This window comes from Ammospiza nelsoni, chromosome 5, assembly GCF_027579445.1.
Source record: "Ammospiza nelsoni isolate bAmmNel1 chromosome 5, bAmmNel1.pri, whole genome shotgun sequence".
In the NCBI taxonomy this organism is placed as follows: domain Eukaryota; kingdom Metazoa; phylum Chordata; class Aves; order Passeriformes; family Passerellidae; genus Ammospiza; species Ammospiza nelsoni.
The window spans coordinates 61,028,862-61,048,403 of NC_080637.1; the positions used below are offsets into that span (position 1 = coordinate 61,028,862).

General features: G+C 36.8%; 1 protein-coding gene across 3 annotated transcripts in view; it reads right to left on the bottom strand.

Annotated features, from left to right (window-relative positions):
• Positions 1-19,542, bottom strand: part of KDM7A (lysine demethylase 7A) — a 61,983-nt gene that overhangs the window by 12,236 nt on the left and 30,205 nt on the right. For all 3 annotated transcript variants that reach the window (XR_009418538.1, XM_059473157.1, XM_059473156.1), the window contains exons 3-14: positions 18,118-18,235; positions 17,123-17,283; positions 15,338-15,479; positions 14,886-15,072; positions 13,881-14,043; positions 11,112-11,199; positions 10,270-10,376; positions 7,576-7,667; positions 4,230-4,319; positions 3,211-3,420; positions 2,498-2,622; positions 1,838-1,995 (exon numbers count right to left, since the gene is read on the bottom strand). Coding sequence is in view for 2 of the 3 variants with exons in the window: in XM_059473157.1 (XP_059329140.1) it covers positions 1,838-1,995; positions 2,498-2,622; positions 3,211-3,420; positions 4,230-4,319; positions 7,576-7,667; positions 10,270-10,376; positions 11,112-11,199; positions 13,881-14,043; positions 14,886-15,072; positions 15,338-15,479; positions 17,123-17,283; positions 18,118-18,235 (1,641 nt within the window). In the remaining variant the exon portion in view is untranslated. The remainder of the gene's footprint in view (positions 1-1,837; positions 1,996-2,497; positions 2,623-3,210; positions 3,421-4,229; positions 4,320-7,575; positions 7,668-10,269; positions 10,377-11,111; positions 11,200-13,880; positions 14,044-14,885; positions 15,073-15,337; positions 15,480-17,122; positions 17,284-18,117; positions 18,236-19,542) is intronic.

Genomic DNA, 19,542 nt, shown 5'->3' on the forward strand with positions numbered 1-19,542 from the left:
CTTTTCCAAGAAACTATATTGCTCTGTATGCCTCCAGAGACAAGGAGGAATATTCCCCAAATTGGGTAAGTGAGAGTAGTCACTATCTGTGAGATCAGGCTAAGACACTGTGAAGTAAGAAAGCTCTCAAACCACTTTCCCTTCATTCACACCAAGTATGTTGCTCAATTAAGGACAGCACTTGATCTCTGTCCCTGTGCTAACACTGGGTCACCATTTAAAACCAGGATCTTGGCATGACACACAAAGCTAGACAGAGTCTGATCTGTTTAAAGGCATCTGTCTGTGGACATTCCTCTTGGCCTCAATCCCAGTAAGAACAACCAAAGTTGGCAGCTGTTCTGGGAACAGGTAGTTCCTCTGCCAGAATTCTCTGCAGACAATGCCTTTCCCCTCTCTCTCTAGAGTCTCAGTTAAGGTAAAATAATCACACATAACACAAACTCAGGGAAGTCAGAAGACACTCAATATTCAATTAAAAATATCAGAATTAGTCCTGAGTGCTCAATTTTTGGAAGAACAATTCCAACATTCACTTATAGTTCTAAGTACATTTAATGCATTTGGGTACTCGCTGCCATATTCATTCTGTATCAAATAAGAGCAATAATTTTGAAGCAAAGTAACCATTTCTCTGTATGATTTAATCTTTGATTCAAGGGCAAAATTTAGTTAGATTTACTTAGTTTAATTTTAGAAGTTGAAAACCACTACAGTAAGCCTTCACTCAACAAGCTGTTTGCCCTGTTTCAAGAATACCCAAGAGAGACTTCTCTCATGTGCAGGTTTTTTAATACTGTCCTCTGTGACATATGGAAGCACAGTCAACAGGGATTATAGTTTGCCTTGTTAATGAAAATAATTAAATATTTTATTCAGGTTGACAGCAGAGTCAAATGGTATGGTCTGTTGTGCAGGAAACTCAGAACTGGAAGTCTCCAGAGGAGTCTAACCATCTTTTAAGTGTTGACTTCAGTTTTGTAATAGACACCTTCTGAGCCCTTTTAAGCTCTACTGTGAATGGATGTGACTTATAATAAAGCAGCTATGAACAGCTATGTCAAGGACTAATTCTATCTGCACACAGGTAAGAGCTATTAAAAACAGGCATTGGCAACAGGCATTTAGTATTGATACTTTACTAATACACTGTGTGATCATCACTGCTGAACACTTGGCAGGAGGCTACCAAAAACCACTAAAGATTAGTTCCCAGTGAAGGGTGGTTTAAAGCACTGGAAAGTGGAATGAAAGTGTTTTACAGATAACCTAAGTTCTTTCCTAACCTTGCAGATTACAAAGCTCAAATGCATAAGATTTTACTAATGTTAAATTATGTCTTTTCACTTGTATGGAATAAAGCAATTCACTAGTAAAACATACAAAATTGTATGATCAACTATGAAATTGCCAGGTTTAAAATTGGCTATGTATTATGATCTTTCATTCTCCAGAGTGAAATGATGAGTTTTTCACAATGAGGTATATTTTGGTTTTAACAACAAAATCCAATCAGTATTCTTACATTATGAAGCAGACCTAGAGTAACAAATACTCATCCAGAACATCAATTAAATCTCCGCTGTGAAAAATGCTCTCCATAGCATTCATGACAGCACTAACAGAAAAAGGTGAGTTTTACTTTTCATCTCTATCCTGTTAGCTTCTTCAGTAGACAAATACCTAAGAAATGTTTTGTGTAACTTCTAATACTGCTGCTCTGATTTATTTCTTTATCATCTATATACTCAATCAGACTGAAATATTACAAAAGGTAATTAGACCCTCATTGAGACCATCAAAATGTTCAACTGATAGGACATGGGGACAATCTTACTGTTCAGTGGTTTCTGGGCATCTGCATTCCCTTCTCCTTCAAATCCTGAGGGCTGCTCTTCTACCTTCACAGCTGTCTTTTTTGACCTTGTCCTGTCATCTTCATCTTCACTGTCTGCTGTGTAAAGACTTCGATCTGTAAATGGACGCCTCTCATCTCTTCTCACAAGAAAAAAAAAAAAATTAGTTTTTACTCTTAAAAACCTAAAGCAACCATTTTCCTTCCACTATTTACAACACACTTTCAAGACATAACAGTAAGATTCTCTTATGCTCATCTCTTCATTCTGAATTGTAGGTATTCCCACTTACTTCCTATACAACTGTCATTTCAATAAAGATATGAAGTTTAACATCAGAGTACTTTTAATGAGAAGCACTCTTATAAACAGATACAAAACAACTTTTTCTACTTTGAAGCATTCCCTTCAGTACTGAGCAAGTGAATGAAATGCTGTAACAAAGGAATATGCAAAGAATTCCTTCCTCTTCACTTCCTAACTGTGGCTCCACTAGGGGACAGCAGACACAGGCACTCCTGTTTTCCTAGCCAGACTCTTACTGGTAAGAACTTAAGAGCTCTACAAATAGAAATATTAACAACTTGCATACTCCAGACCATAATAACCAGGAAAGAGTGTTCACAAGCAATCCTTTATACCTAATTATTCTTCCATTTGACAGCAGAAGGCGAAGATCATTGTCTTTTGTTCTCCATTCAGGTACTGTAGAAGAGGGCTGAAAGGGCTTGTTAAACCTCCCATTCAGTTTTGAGCTTGTGATATCCTAAAGAGGTAAAAGTAATCTTGCTTATTATTTCCTCCTATGAACTCAATTGGTTTTTTCTGCTCTCCATAAAAGATTAAATTCACTACTAGCATGGTTACCACCTGGAAAACCAACTGAGAAAAGCTCAGACAAAACATGTTTGGATTTAAAGAACTTCAGGAGATGACTGCACCTTCTCCTTCCTTGAATCATTTATACTCTCCTGAAGCACCTGAAACAAATACAACTTTCCTAGAATACTCCTTTTATGTTTCCTTTGGAGAAATACCAATACACTAACGCAAACCAGAAGCTGGGCTTGGAACTGCTACAGCAACTCCTGGGTTGGGTGTGTGCTCCCTGATATTAATATCTCAGAACTGATTTAAAGGACAGCAAAATATCAATAATGGATAGTAACTTGCCTTAAGCAGAACTTTCTTAGCTCAAAGCAATTTAAATTTGACAAACTCTGAAACAATATATTCATATCACATATGACAGAGTTCTAGTCTGTATTCTTACGCATCTTAAAACCATTTTCTTTTCAACAGATTAGAAAACTACTCTGGTTCTGTTTTTTCTCACACACCGCTCAATACTTGCCTCTTCCCATGGTGACATCTCCAGCCTTTTCAGCACCTCCCTAGTGTGAAGTTCCAGGATGTCCAGATTGGAAGGAGTTTTGGTAGCATGGTCTCGCAGCTTCCTCACCCTTCGCCTGGAGTGGTGAGGGGAAGCTGTTTCATGTGAAGATCGTGAACTTGGAGACACACCAAGAATTCCCTGAGTTTTAACTAATTTGCTGTTTTCCTCCTGTAATTAAAAGCACTTTTCAGAATAGTCTCAGAGGAATAAATCCACATATTTAAGTACTGCTTCTTATTCATCTAATTAAATGTAAATTATGTAAGGAAAATTGTTAGACATTTTAGATTAGTAACTACATGTTGCATTTGGATTTGATGTACAAAGTTTAGTTCTACTGCACCTTTTTTTCATTTGAAGCTTTTATGCTATTCCACCAGAACAGTGCCACCAAAACACATGGTTTTATTCAGGAAGGCAGCACAGGATAGACATGTATTGTACACAACAGATCACATCCCCTCAGATTCAATCTCTTCACATGGAAATGTGAAAATTTTTCAAGAATCAATAACCACTGAAGAATAAAGGAGCAAAACACTGATATGGGAAAGCAACAAAAAAAAAAAAAAGCCACCCTCCCCCACTGACTAGAACACACAGCCACAAAACAGAGGAGTGAGCAAAACAGATGACAACTGGACCAGAACTAACTAACACAATAATAATAATTTTAAGTAGTTATAAGTAACTACACTTTAGAAATGCTAAACTACAAATAATTTCACCATTAAAATCTAAAAATCAACAAAAACACATAATTATAAAAATAATAAATAATCACACTGTCCATTTTCTTCAGCTGAAATACCCATAGCTGAGTATTCCAAAGAGTTTTCCTCTTGATATTCTATATTAAATAAATGGTAAATAAATTTAAAGGTGCACATGGTCACCCAGAAGCATAACTTTGATGGAGTTGCCCGAATCAAAGATTTATTTTCTGAAGACTTATGTAGGGCTGCCTCTGTTCTTACCTCTACAGAACGAATCACTTTAGAGAGCTCTTTGATGAGATGCCCAGGCCTAATGTTGTCTGGAATTTCAAAGGCGTGTTCTGTTACAAGCTGTGTGCAAAGAGAGAAGAAAAAGATACTTAGTTTTGGGGTTTTTTCCCAGATAAAAGCAGAAATAATATGAAATAAACAAAACTACAAGGGAAAAAATAAAAGTAAAATAAAAACCAGATTCATTTCTGTAATAATCATCACAAACTGCCAGGACTGATATACACATGCAGGAGCTTCCAGTCCAAGCTTTAGTAGCAAGCAGATATTCCTCAGTGTCTCCAGCATTCCAAAGAAGAGATAACAGAAAGCCATACTGACAACCACTTTATTTTTTTTTTATCCTCAGTACAGTAATCTCCTTTTTTCCCTTTACCATGGTCAGAATAGAGCAATACTTTGACATTCATTAGAGTCATGACTTTAAAAACACCTTAAGACTAAGGGAATGTCACCCTGACAAAAATTTAATCTCAAGAATAACCATGAGTAACCAAGATGCAGATTATTAGACATCTTCCTGACACCCAATTCTTAAAATTTACCTTCTTAGTTTATTTAAAATCTAGCAGGTTGGAAAATGCAACTCAGAAAAATAATGCCTATTCCTTATAAAAATATAGGAAGTTGTAAGAGTTTATGTTCCCTTTAATCCTCTGAAACCATATCAGAGACAGATTTCATATATACACACACAACAAGAGTTCAAATACTCCTTAGTTAGATCCAGCAAAAAATATTTTGTATGTAGTTGAAATGTCCATTTAGAACACTTTTAGCTAGAATTAAACAGATAAAACATCACTTAACACACAGGCTAGAATGACTGCCTTGAATTCATCATCCCTTGAAGAATTCAAAAAAAGACTGGATGTGGCACTTGCTGCCATGATCTAGTTGAATAGTTAGAACATCGGCTGGACTTGATGATCTTATAGGTCTCTTCCAGTCTTGAACTTCTGTGATTCTGTGTGATTCTGTGAATTCCTGTAATCAACTACTTAAATGGAAAAACATCCCAAACACTTTCAGCTACCCACATTTCAAAAATGAGATTCAGCAGCAAAATGATTGCTAGAAGCAATTCAATACTGTATGTGCATTTCATTGAACCTGGCTTCCTCTCAGTCATCATAACAAATGCTTTCTCCACATCCCAAAAAAAAACAACACCAACATATAATCATGATATGATTATTCATTTCAGTGCCCCTAATTCTACAGGGAAGATTAGATCAGCTGCTATTATTTACCATTGTTCATTCTTTGAAGGCATCACACCTCTACACATTCACCCTGGAGAAAACAGTAGCTCTGTCACTAAACTGTGTAATTTTTCCATCAAGTTATCGGTCATTTTAGGATCATTAAATCCTTCCTACTTCACTGTCTCAAAAGAAGATGAGCTTGAAATTCTCCAGAAAATGGCACAAACCAATTCTCTAAGATAATTCACCTATGTTAAAAAGACATGCTCCATGACACAAATGTGAAAGCTCATGAGAGGGGTTCTCACTTGAGGAGCATGTATTTGCCATTTTTCAGGACAGGAACTGTCTGAAATCCTCAGCAGGAGCAGCTCAAACTGCAACGCACAAAGCTCCTCCTGTCCTCACCTGCCCACAGCTCCAAACCTATCACACACATGGTCTGCTGCACAGCAGGACTGGCTCAAGGAGGAAGCAGCAGCCAGAGAAGATGGGTGTAGGGTATGAAACATGATAGCTGGTGGCCAGCAGACATCACTGTGGCTGAATCACTGAGGCTCTGCACTTCACTCACAATGGCTGTGTCTGCTCATCCAGTGGTTTAGGAATACTCAAAGGTCTCATTAATAAGCATTCAGAATGCAGCAAGTGCAATTGATTTCTCTTCCACAGAGAATGAGAGAATGTACCACATTCCACATGAATCAAAATACTCAATGACCTACTAGACAGTACACAAATGCTACAATACTACACTACAGCAATCTAGAAAAAAGGAATGCTAATCCAATTTCAAATCAAAATAAGGATTTACATAGGCTGTGTTTATTATCCATGCCACAGATGCAAAGATGGCTTGGATTCACACATGGTTCAAGAGCTTAGGTCCTGTAAACACTGAGACATTGCTTGCTAACAAGCCTTCATCCAGAACAGCAGAGACCAAGAGACACTGGAGAACCAACTCAGAGGGCCAGCAGAGTTTCATCTGGGATCAGTAATGCTACACAGGCTGGACCCCAGCACATTCCACACATAAAAACCACCTCTGCATTTGCACCTCATGTCCAGTTCCACAGAGCTCATACTTTTGGATGCAGTATTATGCAATTATCATATATAATACCATGCAATATGTATGTATGATAAGTTCTCTTACAAGTAGAATTTGTGAGAAGAAAGAACAGAGAGATCTCAAAGAGCCAGTTCAAGTCTGGCTTGTAACAAGGCAGTATCACAACCAGCAACAAAGTAGAATTAATACCCTCAGTCAGAACCAAACTGCCTGTCAGTGAACAGCACTTCCCAGGAGCACTGCTTCCAAGAGAGTTTATTAGCACAGGCACATGAAAAAACACATGGAGTTAGGCCAGACCCAGCTCTGTGCCAAAACAAGCTTTCCTGGAGAAAAGAGCACCAGCAAAGCCAGCACTGATGGCATACTTATGATTTTACAAGAGTCAATCAATGTTGAGCAAGGAGAGTTTTCAACTGAAGTTAATATTCCTCAATCTGAATTTAAACTGACTCTTCAGCAGGTGTAGCTAAAATGTGCTTTCCACACCACTGACATGAATGGAAAATGGAAAATGCCATGGTATTCCATCCCTCCACTGCCTCAGATGACGATTAATTGAATGTATTAACATATTTCTTAGAAAATTCCCCACTTTATCACCTTATCCTCTGGCACTCTTACCCTATCCTGAGGTAAAGCAAGATTCTACCTCAATCAGCTATAATACTGGAGCTTATTAAATGGCCTAACAGACTTGGAATAATCATGGAATCATGATTATTGGAATGTAAGTCTTGATGAGTCTTGATGCCAAAATCCAATATAAACTTTACCCTAGCCATGGAAACATCAGTTTTTATTTTTTATTAAGTTTATAGGTCATAGCATTGTTCAGTGACTAATCATGGAATATAAAATTGTCATTATGATTCTTCCCCAAATCAGCAGTATATACTTTCAATAGACTTTTTCAGTACTCATTAACAAGCAGATAAAAATAATCCTAAACTTTAAAAGGGCATAGATCTTCAGTTAGTTTTATATCAAAACAGAGCTCACCAAAATAGCAAACAAAATCACTTATACGTACTTCTTTTTTCATCCATAATTTTAAAGCAGTAAGTAAAGCCTTCACTCCTTGCACTAAATAGCTTGGAGGCTGGAAACCATCTTCCCTCAGTTCTAAAAAGGATACAGAAACCAATTTAGAAACACATCAAGAGAAAATACAAAGATACCTACCCTTCAGCCAATAAAGTTGCCATTGTGCAACAGCACAGTAAAGGAAAAATTTTTCAAGCAAATGAAACATGGCATGCTGCATTTATGTGCATACTGTAACAAGAATGACCATGAAAAAACCAAATCCAACACCAGAGTGATTCTACATAAAACTTCCTTTTTTTTAAACTTTTTCTTGTATTAATTAGGGTTAGTTTACAACATACTCAAGGTCATTTAGGAAAAAAATAATCCAGATCTAAAATACAGAACAAAAAAAAAATAACACATTTGAAGAAAGAAATCACTTTTATTTCATTGAGAAATATTTTAGTCAAAGGGGACCAGCAGGATGTGGGATGTATCTCTAAATTTGAATTTGCATTGCTTATCTCCATACCTATGCAAATGGCTCACACTAGCATACTTCCACTTCCCAAACATTTTGTCACCCTTCCAATTATCACAGTTCTCTCTCACATGGTTTACATCATTTTTACTCCCAAAATCAAAGGGACAGGGGGTGGAAACCACCCTGCTTCAGAATCTTCTCTTCTTAGGGAAGTTGTGTTCCCAACTGATTGCAATTCTATTTCATTCTCTCTTTGCTTCATAGGGGTAAAAAAAAGAAGAAAAAATAAATCCTTTATAAGCAGTCAAAAGTAGATTAAAACCTCTCCTCATGTTCCTGATAAATATTTCCACTTGTCAATAGCAAATGGATCAACACTAGAACCATTTGACTCATTTTATGCCCTTAAAAGAACACAGTAATAAAACATCATTCTTATGGATTATTGTATTAGGAAGCTGGCAGGAAAAGGAAGGTTCTGTGAGTAAACAGCTGCTCTTCTCTCCAAGGCCTCCTACTTATTAAAGGGTATGAGAGGTACTGGCAGCAGCAATCTTCCTGCCCATTAGCTGACTTAGTTGGCAAAATTTTAAGAATATAATGGACTACCACAGGCTGAATCTTGTAGATGCAATAGAAACAATTGCATGAGTTAAAAGTAATTCAAATTAATGACTACAGCATCCATGAACTACAGCACACATCGCCTATTTTGAAACACCAAGAATTAAGAAAATTATTTAGGTGAATGCAATAATATTTATCCTGAAACACCTTCTGGCAATAAAAAGTCAAATTCAAAATGTTTATGACCCTGTTACCATTCTATAAAATGAAGCAGAAAGACATGCTGTGCTGATTTTGCTCACTGACCTGAATTTCATAAAAAGTACTGCTAACAGCTGGACATCACCATTACCCCACAAAACTGAACTGGCATCATCCTTAATTCATAAAAAAATGGATTCTGACTAGCAAACACCTAATTCATGTGAGCCTTGATGCCAAAATCCAATATAAACTTCACCCTAGCCATGGAAACATCAGTTTTTATTTTTTGTGATGCTTATAGGTCAAAATGCTGTTCAGTGACAAAACATCTGCTAAACCAAAGATTAATATAATATGAGAATAAGCTTCACAGCTCTTCCCTAAGACACAAGGGGCTCATAGCCTATGGACTCAAGGAGTCATGGGGAAAAAAAAAGGAGAGGGAAGAGTGGGTGAACACACACAGCTTATAGTTAGCTAGATCTTACAGAAACATATGTGCTTTTCCAGCAGGAACACAGTTCCTATGGCTTCTGACGAGTTTGTAAACATTAAATATGCATGAATGAGAGAAACCAAAGCAAGCTTTCAAGATAAAAATACTCTTTTTGGAAGAAGAAGTTTTCTGTAAGTTTGTACTGTTTGGTAAAATTTCTGAGCTGATCTGGGGTCACTGCAAGACTTCAAATACTCATTTCAGGAATTAAGGGCTGTTCAATGTTTTAATTTACTGAAAGGAGAAGAGAATTTTCAATAACCTGTACTGTTTTCACATTAGAAACAGTTACATGGAATTCTGATCTATTACAAAACAGAAATTGAATTCAGCAGCCTCCTCTGAAGGTTGACATCTGTCCTTTGAAATACACTGTATTATTAAGATTAAACAGAGCAGGCAGAGGGCAAGATACTTGAGCAAAAAAAGGTGAAGTCAGATAGGCACTCTCTCAAATATACATGAGTACAATTACAGTAATTAAGGAATGGGTGAGGAAGTTTTGAGAAGAACAACAGCTGTTAAGAACTGGAGGCTGTTGAGACACCTCTTGGATAAACACTGATATAGTGATTTAACACAGCCCATAGGAACTGGTACACATCTTTCCTACAAAAACCCTCACAGACATCTTTCCTTCCACAACCAGCAGCAGAGGACAGCAAGCACTGTGACTGGAAAGGCCAAAGAAAACTGTAGAAGTGCAAGAAAACTTCTGTGTTTGGTTGTGAAGCCACCAAGAAGAAACTCACAGATATAAGTTAGGGGGATCATTTCACAGAAAACTTTGCTTAAAGTAAAGGCTATCAAAGGATATTCAAAGATCTTAAATTATATGAAAAAAGCCTGGGAGAAAAACTGAGGCCATGGTCCATTATCATTTAAGAGAAAAAGAATTGTAAAAGCAGGTGTATGTGCATCTGTTAAAAAAAAACATGCATTACCTTTCAATGTTTCCAGTAAGTTTTTGGCCACAAACCAACAGATGGCTTCAAAGAAAGGAAATTTGAAAAGATCCGGGGTTTTTAGCCTCTTCTCCATTTCATAACACCTGAATAAATGCAATTATTACAAAACATGAATGCTTTAATTATCAAATTCATTATTCAACTATGTAATCATTCAAATTGACACAATGTCCAAAATAAAATGAAATAAAATAACCATGGCCATGATAAATAAAAGAAGTCAAGTACCACATAGTTAAACCCCAACAAGACCACAGACAAGATTGAACTCTGGTCTCATTCAGGCTCTGACCTTATCAAGTTTGACTGCGGCACTTCTAAGAATAAAGTTGGACTTCATAAAACTAGGATACAAACCCAATGTGTGATCTTTTAACAGATGGAATTTTATCGGGATTCCACTGTAATAAATAAAAACAATATGTTTAGAAGACAGCTCTACATCTTGGACAAAAACTAAATACAGCTGCCCTTAGAGCAATGCTGACTTGAGGATGCTCATTTCAACTCGGTGTCGCACACCTGGGCTTGCTTAGTTTTGTTTTACTCACTTATACTAATCTCCAAAGTAGATTTTTTCTTTTTTTTTTCCTTCTTTTAGTCACTTAAATTCTTGCACAGCCATCATTTTGCTTTTGAAACAAACTTTGCAGAAGTAAAACAAGAGAACGTGCTTGATACATTCTAACTGAAAATGCCACTATAGTCTGTTAGAGAGCCTGCACCAATTTGATCCTGGTTAAGTGCATGAAGAAAAATCTCTATGAAAAGAATATCCTACTTACTGGGGAACAAGTACAGGAAGAGCTGAGACTAACCTGAGCTGCATGCCAATGTTGAGGTTGTGCAAAAAGTTTCCCCCAAAAGCCATACAATCCTGAGATGTGAGCACAGCGTGAATCCAGCCTGAAATGACAGATTGTGAAACTTAATACATACTTATGAATTGTTCTAGGACTGTTCTTAAGTACACATATAAGTAAAAACGCTGTTCCTGAAAGAAAAAAGCAAACAGATTTGTATGCTGTGCTAGGAACAAGTAATTTTAACAACATGTAAACTACAGTTTTTCAGAAATCTAATGGAACTGTAGTTTTCTGAAATAATTAAGTTTAAAACATTTATCACTGGGAGGGGGCAGTAAGGATGCAAAGCCAACTTGTCAAGTAAAAATTCCAAAAGTTTTCCCTCCAATCCACAAATATAAACAACTCAGGAATGGAAAAATATACTGAACAAAAGATCAAGTCATAAAAATAAAATTATATGTCTTTCAGTATTTACATGTTGCTTACAGTAACTGGCTTGTTTGAACAACATAAAATCATTTAGCAATACTGAAGTTTCTCAAATAGGAATTCAGAAGTGGTCCCATAAATTATTCTAAATACAGCCATTCTAAGTCAAGTGAAATTATGATCAGTTTAAAACCCAGTCTAGACACGCTATAAACTTTGTCACATAACTGAAATATTGTCCTTCAGAAATCCACTATTCAACACGGTAGAGCATGGCCAACGTTACACTATCGATGTAGCTAATTACTAGGGGATAATTTCAACTAAGCACACAGAAGAACACATTACATGAGCTGCCTGATTAAAAATAGTTATCTGTGAAAGCTTTAGTGTAAGTAAACTGTGGAGCTTTAGTGTAAGTAAACTACAAGGAGACTTTCTCTGTCAAGATCTGATTTTGCATGCCTACAGATGCTCTTTGACACAAGGTGAACTGGCCAGACATTTGCAGACTACTTCATGCTTTCACCGAGTGTAGGCAAGATGGACAAACACAGGAAGTTCCCCAATTTGAGGAAAGATCAGACCAAATCACAAACAACTACATATTACAAACTAGCATTAAATCTATGCCCTAATTCAGCTAATGATGAGCAGTTTCATGGCATACCTGTATCAACCTAAGATAGTAATTTTTTTTCATTCCTGCTTGCTATTTTTATGCTGCACTTTTGATCCAAGTCTACATAACAAGGAATGAAAATTTGGTGTAGACCACACAGAACATCTTGAATAATATTTAAATAACTTTGAAGAGCCTCCCAGTAGATGTTATTCACCTACATGCAGAATTAATTTTAGATAAGACTACACTGAACATATTTCCAAGATTATAAAATAATCATGACATCCACTAGCACCAGTGCAAGCAGAAACAGCAAGTGATTTTCACCAGAGATCAGGGGATTTTTTGTCAAAGTCTTTCCTCAGTCTTACAGATGATTTCCCATTTTTTTAAACACCTGTCTTGAAACCTAGTTTAAATTACAGGTTCTTCTGCTGCACTCCATCATATGTATATGAATATGTGTGTATGCACATACATGCACGTGTGTATTTGGAAGTACTCTTTTATTTGTACACACAATGAAATACATGTACACATGAGAAATTATCATCTGATGATACTTTTCTTCACGGCCATATTACAGTGATAGCTCAGATTCAGCTGATTACTTAGAAAGCTATTTTCTGTCAGTCACAATAAAGTTTGTCATTCTGTAATTCTGCTTTCTCTGTTCATAGATCTTTGCAACTTACATACATGGACAATGAATGCTATTTCTTACTGGAAATACTTGGTTTTAGAAGCTCTGGCTGCTCAGGAATATCAAAAGCACATAGAGGGCCTCATCAAGTAGTGCTTATTCTGCACAAGCTGTGAACTAGAACAGTGAACACTGAACCTCACAGGTACAGAACTGAGCTATGAGAAAAATGAAGTAGTCTAGAAAGTACAGGATGGAATAATGTACTGATCATAATCTTCAAGGTTTCTTCCAGAACTAGAATTGTAAACCATTTTCTTGCTCCATGTATTTAAAGCTTTCTTTCCAGTCAAAAAAGAGAAGACAGCACCCAGTACAAATTTTCAAGAATAAAATACTAAAAAGCATTTCTAGGGACAGGTTGGATAAGCAAAAATACCAAAACCTGGCAGTCACTTCATTGGCAAAATATTGTTTGATTTATTAAAGACTTGTAAGCTTATGGCATTTGGGAGTTTGTGTAGGGTGAGGTGTTTTGTTTGAAGCATTTGTCTGTTTTTTATTCTTTTATTAAAGAATTGTTTTGACACTTCTCACAACAAAAGCAAACCAAAAAACCCACCCAACTTTTATTCTTCATACTCTAGCCTACAGCATAAGAAGTTTATGCAATGTTTCTGTAATAATTAGGCTTAGCAGGCCTTGCAATACTGAAATCTGTAAAAATAAAACTGCATTATAAAATTAGGATAAGAATTCAGTCTGAATACTTAACAAATAGTGAACAATCTGAATTTATTAATCGGAACTGATACTTCCCTGATAATCAAAATCAACTTTAATTTGTTGTCTTCTAATTGAGTAACAAATACCCCTTCATTCCCTGATAATTGTTATGACTATCAGTCAATCTTAAAAGCTAATTACTTGCTTTGAAAATCTACAGTTCTAATTGTTTTATTATTCTCTTTTATCTATAATTTTAGAGGATACCAAATGTCGATAATCCAGTTACTTTACAATATTCATAATTCCTGGTGATTAAAATACCTAATACCTAATACCAAGAGTAAAGTCTTACCTGTTGGGACAAATAAAGTGTGTCCTTGCTTCACAACACACTTGTAACACTTGTCAACCTTGTCCCCAAAATATACTTCACTCTGGGTGACAGATGAACTCCAGGACTCATAGAGAGCCAAATTTTCATCAGTGGGCTTGATCAAATAGAATATCTTCTCACCCTATTAAACAAATATACCAAACAAATAAATTAATGTTTTCCTAGAGGTACATTACAACCTCTGAATCACTCCTAATGAAGTAACAGATTGACCTAAATGTAAAGTATTCCATCTTCCCACTATGGCATGTTCAGGCAGTGTCTCACAAATGCAATCCACCAAGAGCTTAGATACAGCATATTAAACAGGTGGTGTCTTGTGATTTAAAGGAAGCAAACAAACCAATCAGAACTTTTCACGGGAATACAAAAATATCCAGATTTTATAAACAATTCATGGATATGTCCACACCTACCAAAGGAGATAATGAATGGATGAAACCACTTTGCCTCTTCTATGATGTACACATGGTCAGATTTTTGAGAATAAAAAATTGAGATTTTCATTCAATTATTTTTTCCTACTAAAACCTTACTGTATCACCCACAAGTCTACTGAAGTGATCAGTCAACCAATTACAGTCTACAAGTCATGCTAAAATAAAAGCATAAAAATGCAACACCAGAGATTAGTAATTCACTTTCAACCTCCTCCCTTAGCATTGCAAGCCCAAGGTTTCATGCAGGTGATAATGCTACAACAGAAGGCTGCACACCAAGTAACTTTTGTTTCACATAGTCAAAGGCATCCAGGGAGTGGCTGGGCCCTGGAACAGCTCCCCAGCAGAGTGGGCACAGCACCAAGCCTGAGAGAGCTCAGGAAGCGTTTGGACAATGCTCTCAGGCACATGGGGTGACTCTTGGGCTGTCCTGAGCAGGGCCAGGAGTTGGACTTGATGATGCCCATGGACTCCTTCCAACTCAGCATATTCTGTGACTCTGTAAATCAAGCAGCATTCATACCCAGAGAACGTGGTACCAAACTGATGTTCCTCCAAAATCAATATGAAAATCTGTATAGCTGTCCTGGACACCCATTAAGCAATACTTCTGAACAAAAGGCTTAGGGAAGACAGAATCATCTGGCCAATAATTTTCCACCCACGAAAGCTTTCTGGCAATGTCTGGTACTTCCACTAATTCAGACATCCTTTTAAAACACAAACAAACAAAAAAGAACTGTTAATATAAGCAGGAGTAAGCACACCTCTTTTTAAATGACAGCTTCCTACAAAGACATTACTTATGAACTAATAAATATGTTTTATACCCACATTACATGACAGTGGCTGTCTACATAAAATACACCTCCTCCTGTCTTTCCCACTACAGGCATTATATTCCTACACATACTGTTCAGCTTAGTGAAAACCACTTCCTACACCTACAGTCAAGGAATTGAAGTCAATACTCACTTTGTGTCCGAGAACTCCAGGCTGATCACATTCAATACTTTGGGTCGGTCAGGATTTGTGAAGTATTTAATGTAATTATGGAGCTTCATTTTACTGTCTGCTTGTCTTGCTACATCTATGACATCTATCACTTTGTCACCACCTGTGAAAAACAGGATGACCTTCTTAAGGCTATCACAGATAAAAGACATTTCAGGAATTTAAGAGAAAATTAGCTTTTTTCCAGTCTTCATCAAAACATTTCTGCAGAAAAACTCTACTACTATCATTATTCTCTTGGAAGAGAGACAGATCAGTATAAACCAACTTTTTATTAGGTTTAACTTTAATTACTATAATCAGCCGAGGACAGAACTGAAAACACTCTAAAAATAAATCCTCTTTCCTGTGGTTAACCAAAAAGAAAGAGTAGTATAGAATGGCTGCATCTGTTAAAAAAAATTAGGTTTATGGCTGAAATTGCAAAGAGCAGCATGGACAAAGTTATCAAGGCAGATCTCTTCCTCACTTTTCCAATCAAGCACCACCAACCCCCCACCTTCCTTACATACAGGCACAACTTGCAAGCACACAGTACTTTCACTGAATAATTATCATGGGTGTGTTTCATTTCTGATAACAACAGAGAGGGGGTCACAGACCATGTGTTCTGAAGTGATACACTTAGAGAACTAGACAGGCCAAGAGAAAGGACTAACAGCAATTGGTTTATGTCCTTTTAGTTACACAATGGCCAAGTTTGACACTTGATTTTGGAATGTTGGAAACATGCCTAGATGTAGATTATAAACACATTCACTTTAAAAATGTAGGTTTGTATCATCTTGATAAATTCCAGCTGAAATAGTACTTATTCAGTTTTCTTATTTTTAATTTCAATAATATGAAGGTATATCTGTGACATTCCAATTTTTCCCCTGAGCTGGAAAACTTGGCAGGTCAGGATGAGACAGTCAAGTTTCTATGTGAATCCAAAGAGGCAGTAATCCAGAAAAAAAGATTCAGAAATATCACCATAATAATTACTCTTTAAGGCAGAACAGACATTTCTATTTATCCTCACAATGGTGACAACACTGCATATTCTGGTGCCTTTGTAAAATATTGATGGACAGAAAACCTACTTTCAGCACACATCATTAGATCAGGTGATGGTGAGAACACACTCAGAATCTCAGCTATACCATGTGTTACAGGAAATGTCCTGCTGCACTTGCCTCAGCCTCTGTCTGCACACTTACATCAGGCTGGCACAATTACACATTGGTGAGAGATCTGATAAGAAAGAAGTGGCCCTTGGGAAGCCTCTCCTGGCAAAGGATGCCAAGGTAAGAAAATTTCAGGAAGATTTAACTCAGAAAGGCCAATATATTGAGTCCAAAACATTAAGTTTTGTCATAGCCTAACCAATGATTAAATTTATTAATCCTAAGAGTGATTCATTCAATTCTCATTATCCTTGGATTACATGTAGCAGAAAAAACCTTCAGCATTCCACATATAGCTTGCCCTGAAATTAACAGGTTTGAAAGTTGAGACATAAGGCTGTAGTCTTATCACACATCTACCAAACAGACACACACACAAAAAAAAAAGGAGGGGGAAGAAAAAACCACTCCAAACCACAGCGCTGATTTTACACTCTCCTAGTCTTGAACTTAGAATAAATATTTAGCACTCTGGAAGCTCTTATAATCATTTAGTATTTAATCATTTAGTATTAGAAGAATTTATTTTAATTTACAGACAGGACCATTTTAGTAAGTACTCCAGAGTGACTCTTACCCACGTAGTGTTCCACATCTAAAACGGAGAAAGTTGGTGGAGGAAGTCTGAGTCCCAGACCATCTAATTTAGGAACCATAATGGGAACATCAAACCCATGTTTCTCCAGATATCTTTGTGTTAACTGGCTTCCATGCATTTTCAAAATTACTTCATCAGCACTGGTGGAAAGAAAGGATGGAGTATTAGCAAGAAAAGCATCCTCCAAGCACTACTGAAATAAAAAAAGTCTCAGTTTGGGGGAGGACAGACAGGCATGGCTACATCTGAATCAAAAAGAACCACACATTTTACTAAGCATTTAACTAATAGAGCAAGGAAACAACCTCAACAAGCAAAGAAATTTTTGCTGTAACACATCATCTGGAAACTCGCAGTCTTTCTGTATGACCAAAGAGAGTAACTTAAAAGGATGGGGAAAAGGAATTCTCATATAAGGCATTCTGCTAACAACAACCACCAGCTGCTCTAAAGAATTGTAAGTCATTATGTTTCAGTGAGATAGCCAACCAAACTCAGGATTAAAGTATAATCATGTTTCTCCACTTTCTTCTAAAGCATGCAAGGATAGGTAGACTCTACCAGTTCACATGAATGTTCTATGAAACTGAAAACTAAAGGAATAGACGGGCAATATTCTTACATTAAGAGCACCAACACACCCAGCAAACAAAACCAAAACAAACAAACAAAAAAAAAACCAACAAAAAAAAAAAACACCACCAAACCAACCCCAAAACTCAAAACCTCTCAGACCACCCTGCAGCAGTCCCAACAGATAGCCCATCCCAGTGCAAAACTGAACAGCTACTGCATGACAAGGCAAATGTATCCATCTGAAACAGGGATGCACTGGGAAGAATTCTGAAGAAGGAGGAAGTCATCCTCAACCTTCACAATATGAAGCAGAGAAATGTTAGTCACTTCCTTTAAGACATACTCAGATGACATTTCACTGTGTTTTCCCACCAGAGTACGTAAGGAAGGTTCTGTACCTTGGGAAAGAGCGAGCCCGCAGCTGTTTAACAAAGGTCCGTGTTCCAGCCTGCACTGGTTTGGAGCCATCATCTGGCTCTGTGTAGTCATGTCTGTGCCAGTTTCTCCTCTTCTTCACTACAAGTTTCAGAAGGATTAAACATGGAATTAGTTAAGTCAGATGGCTCAGATTAGCAGTCATCCCATCGGTGACACAGACATGCCTCAATCACATTAAAAAAAATAAGGTTTATTAGTCACAGTAATCAGGTGACATTCTACCTATTTCCAACAAATGACATCTGCAAGACACCAGTAACTCTGTACTTTTATGCTCCTTCTACGTGAGAATCTCAGTGCACACTATACATAAATTAAGACTCCATATCCAGTCCAACACAAGTAAACTGGTGCAGCCTGAAAGCTGTACAAATCCAAAAAGACAGCTATAAAACGAACAATCGAACTTTAATTTCTTAAAGCTCAGACATTTTTTTTAAATAAACAAAAGAATCACAGCTCTTGAAAAGCCAAAGACTTCATTTTACATATTCACACAAGGTTACAAGACTTAATCCCACTGTGCTATTACATCCCATAAACACAGCCATATCCAGTCTGATAATATTACTGCTATTCACTACCATTTCTACTGCTTATGTTACAGTTACAGTTTTGTGTGCAAACTGTTTTGGGCAGGTGTGACCTTGACAATATATGTAACAAAAGCACTGTACTCCAAAACATACAACTTCTTAACAGTTTGAAGTTTTAATGCACTGCTGCAGCATAGTAATAAAAAATAAAGAATAAATGAAGTTCTATTACAATTTCGGGAATCTGGAACTGAGAATTCAATAGTAGCAAAATTACATTCCTAACTGCTCCTTATACTTAAAGGACAAGGAAATTGAAACACTAGACATTCTCATAAAAACTTGTTGTGATGATCTCCCTATGACAAATGACAGACACCCAAATGAAAAAAAGCATATATAGAAAAAGTGTATGTACTTTTACAGAATCACAGAATGGTTTGGGGTGGAAGGGACATTAAAGATGATCTAGTTACAACATTGTGGCATGAACAAGGACACCTTCCACTATCCCAGATTGCTCAAGGCTCCATCCAACCTGGCCTTGAACACTTCCAAGATAAGACATCCACCACTTCTCTGGGCAACCTGTGCCAGTGTTTTACTAATCTCACAGTAAAGAATATCTTCTTTAATCTAAATCTACTCTCTTTCAGCTTAAAGCCATCACCCATTGTCCTATCACTAAAGATCTCAGTAAAAATTCATCTTATTTCTTACAAGCCCCCTTTACATATTGGAAAGTTGTTCTGTAAAACTTAGTAAGCTGTATACAGCCTCCCCATTTGAATTTTTTGACCTTGAGTGAAGGAGAGGACAAAGTGACTTATGATATTGTGGTTAACTCAA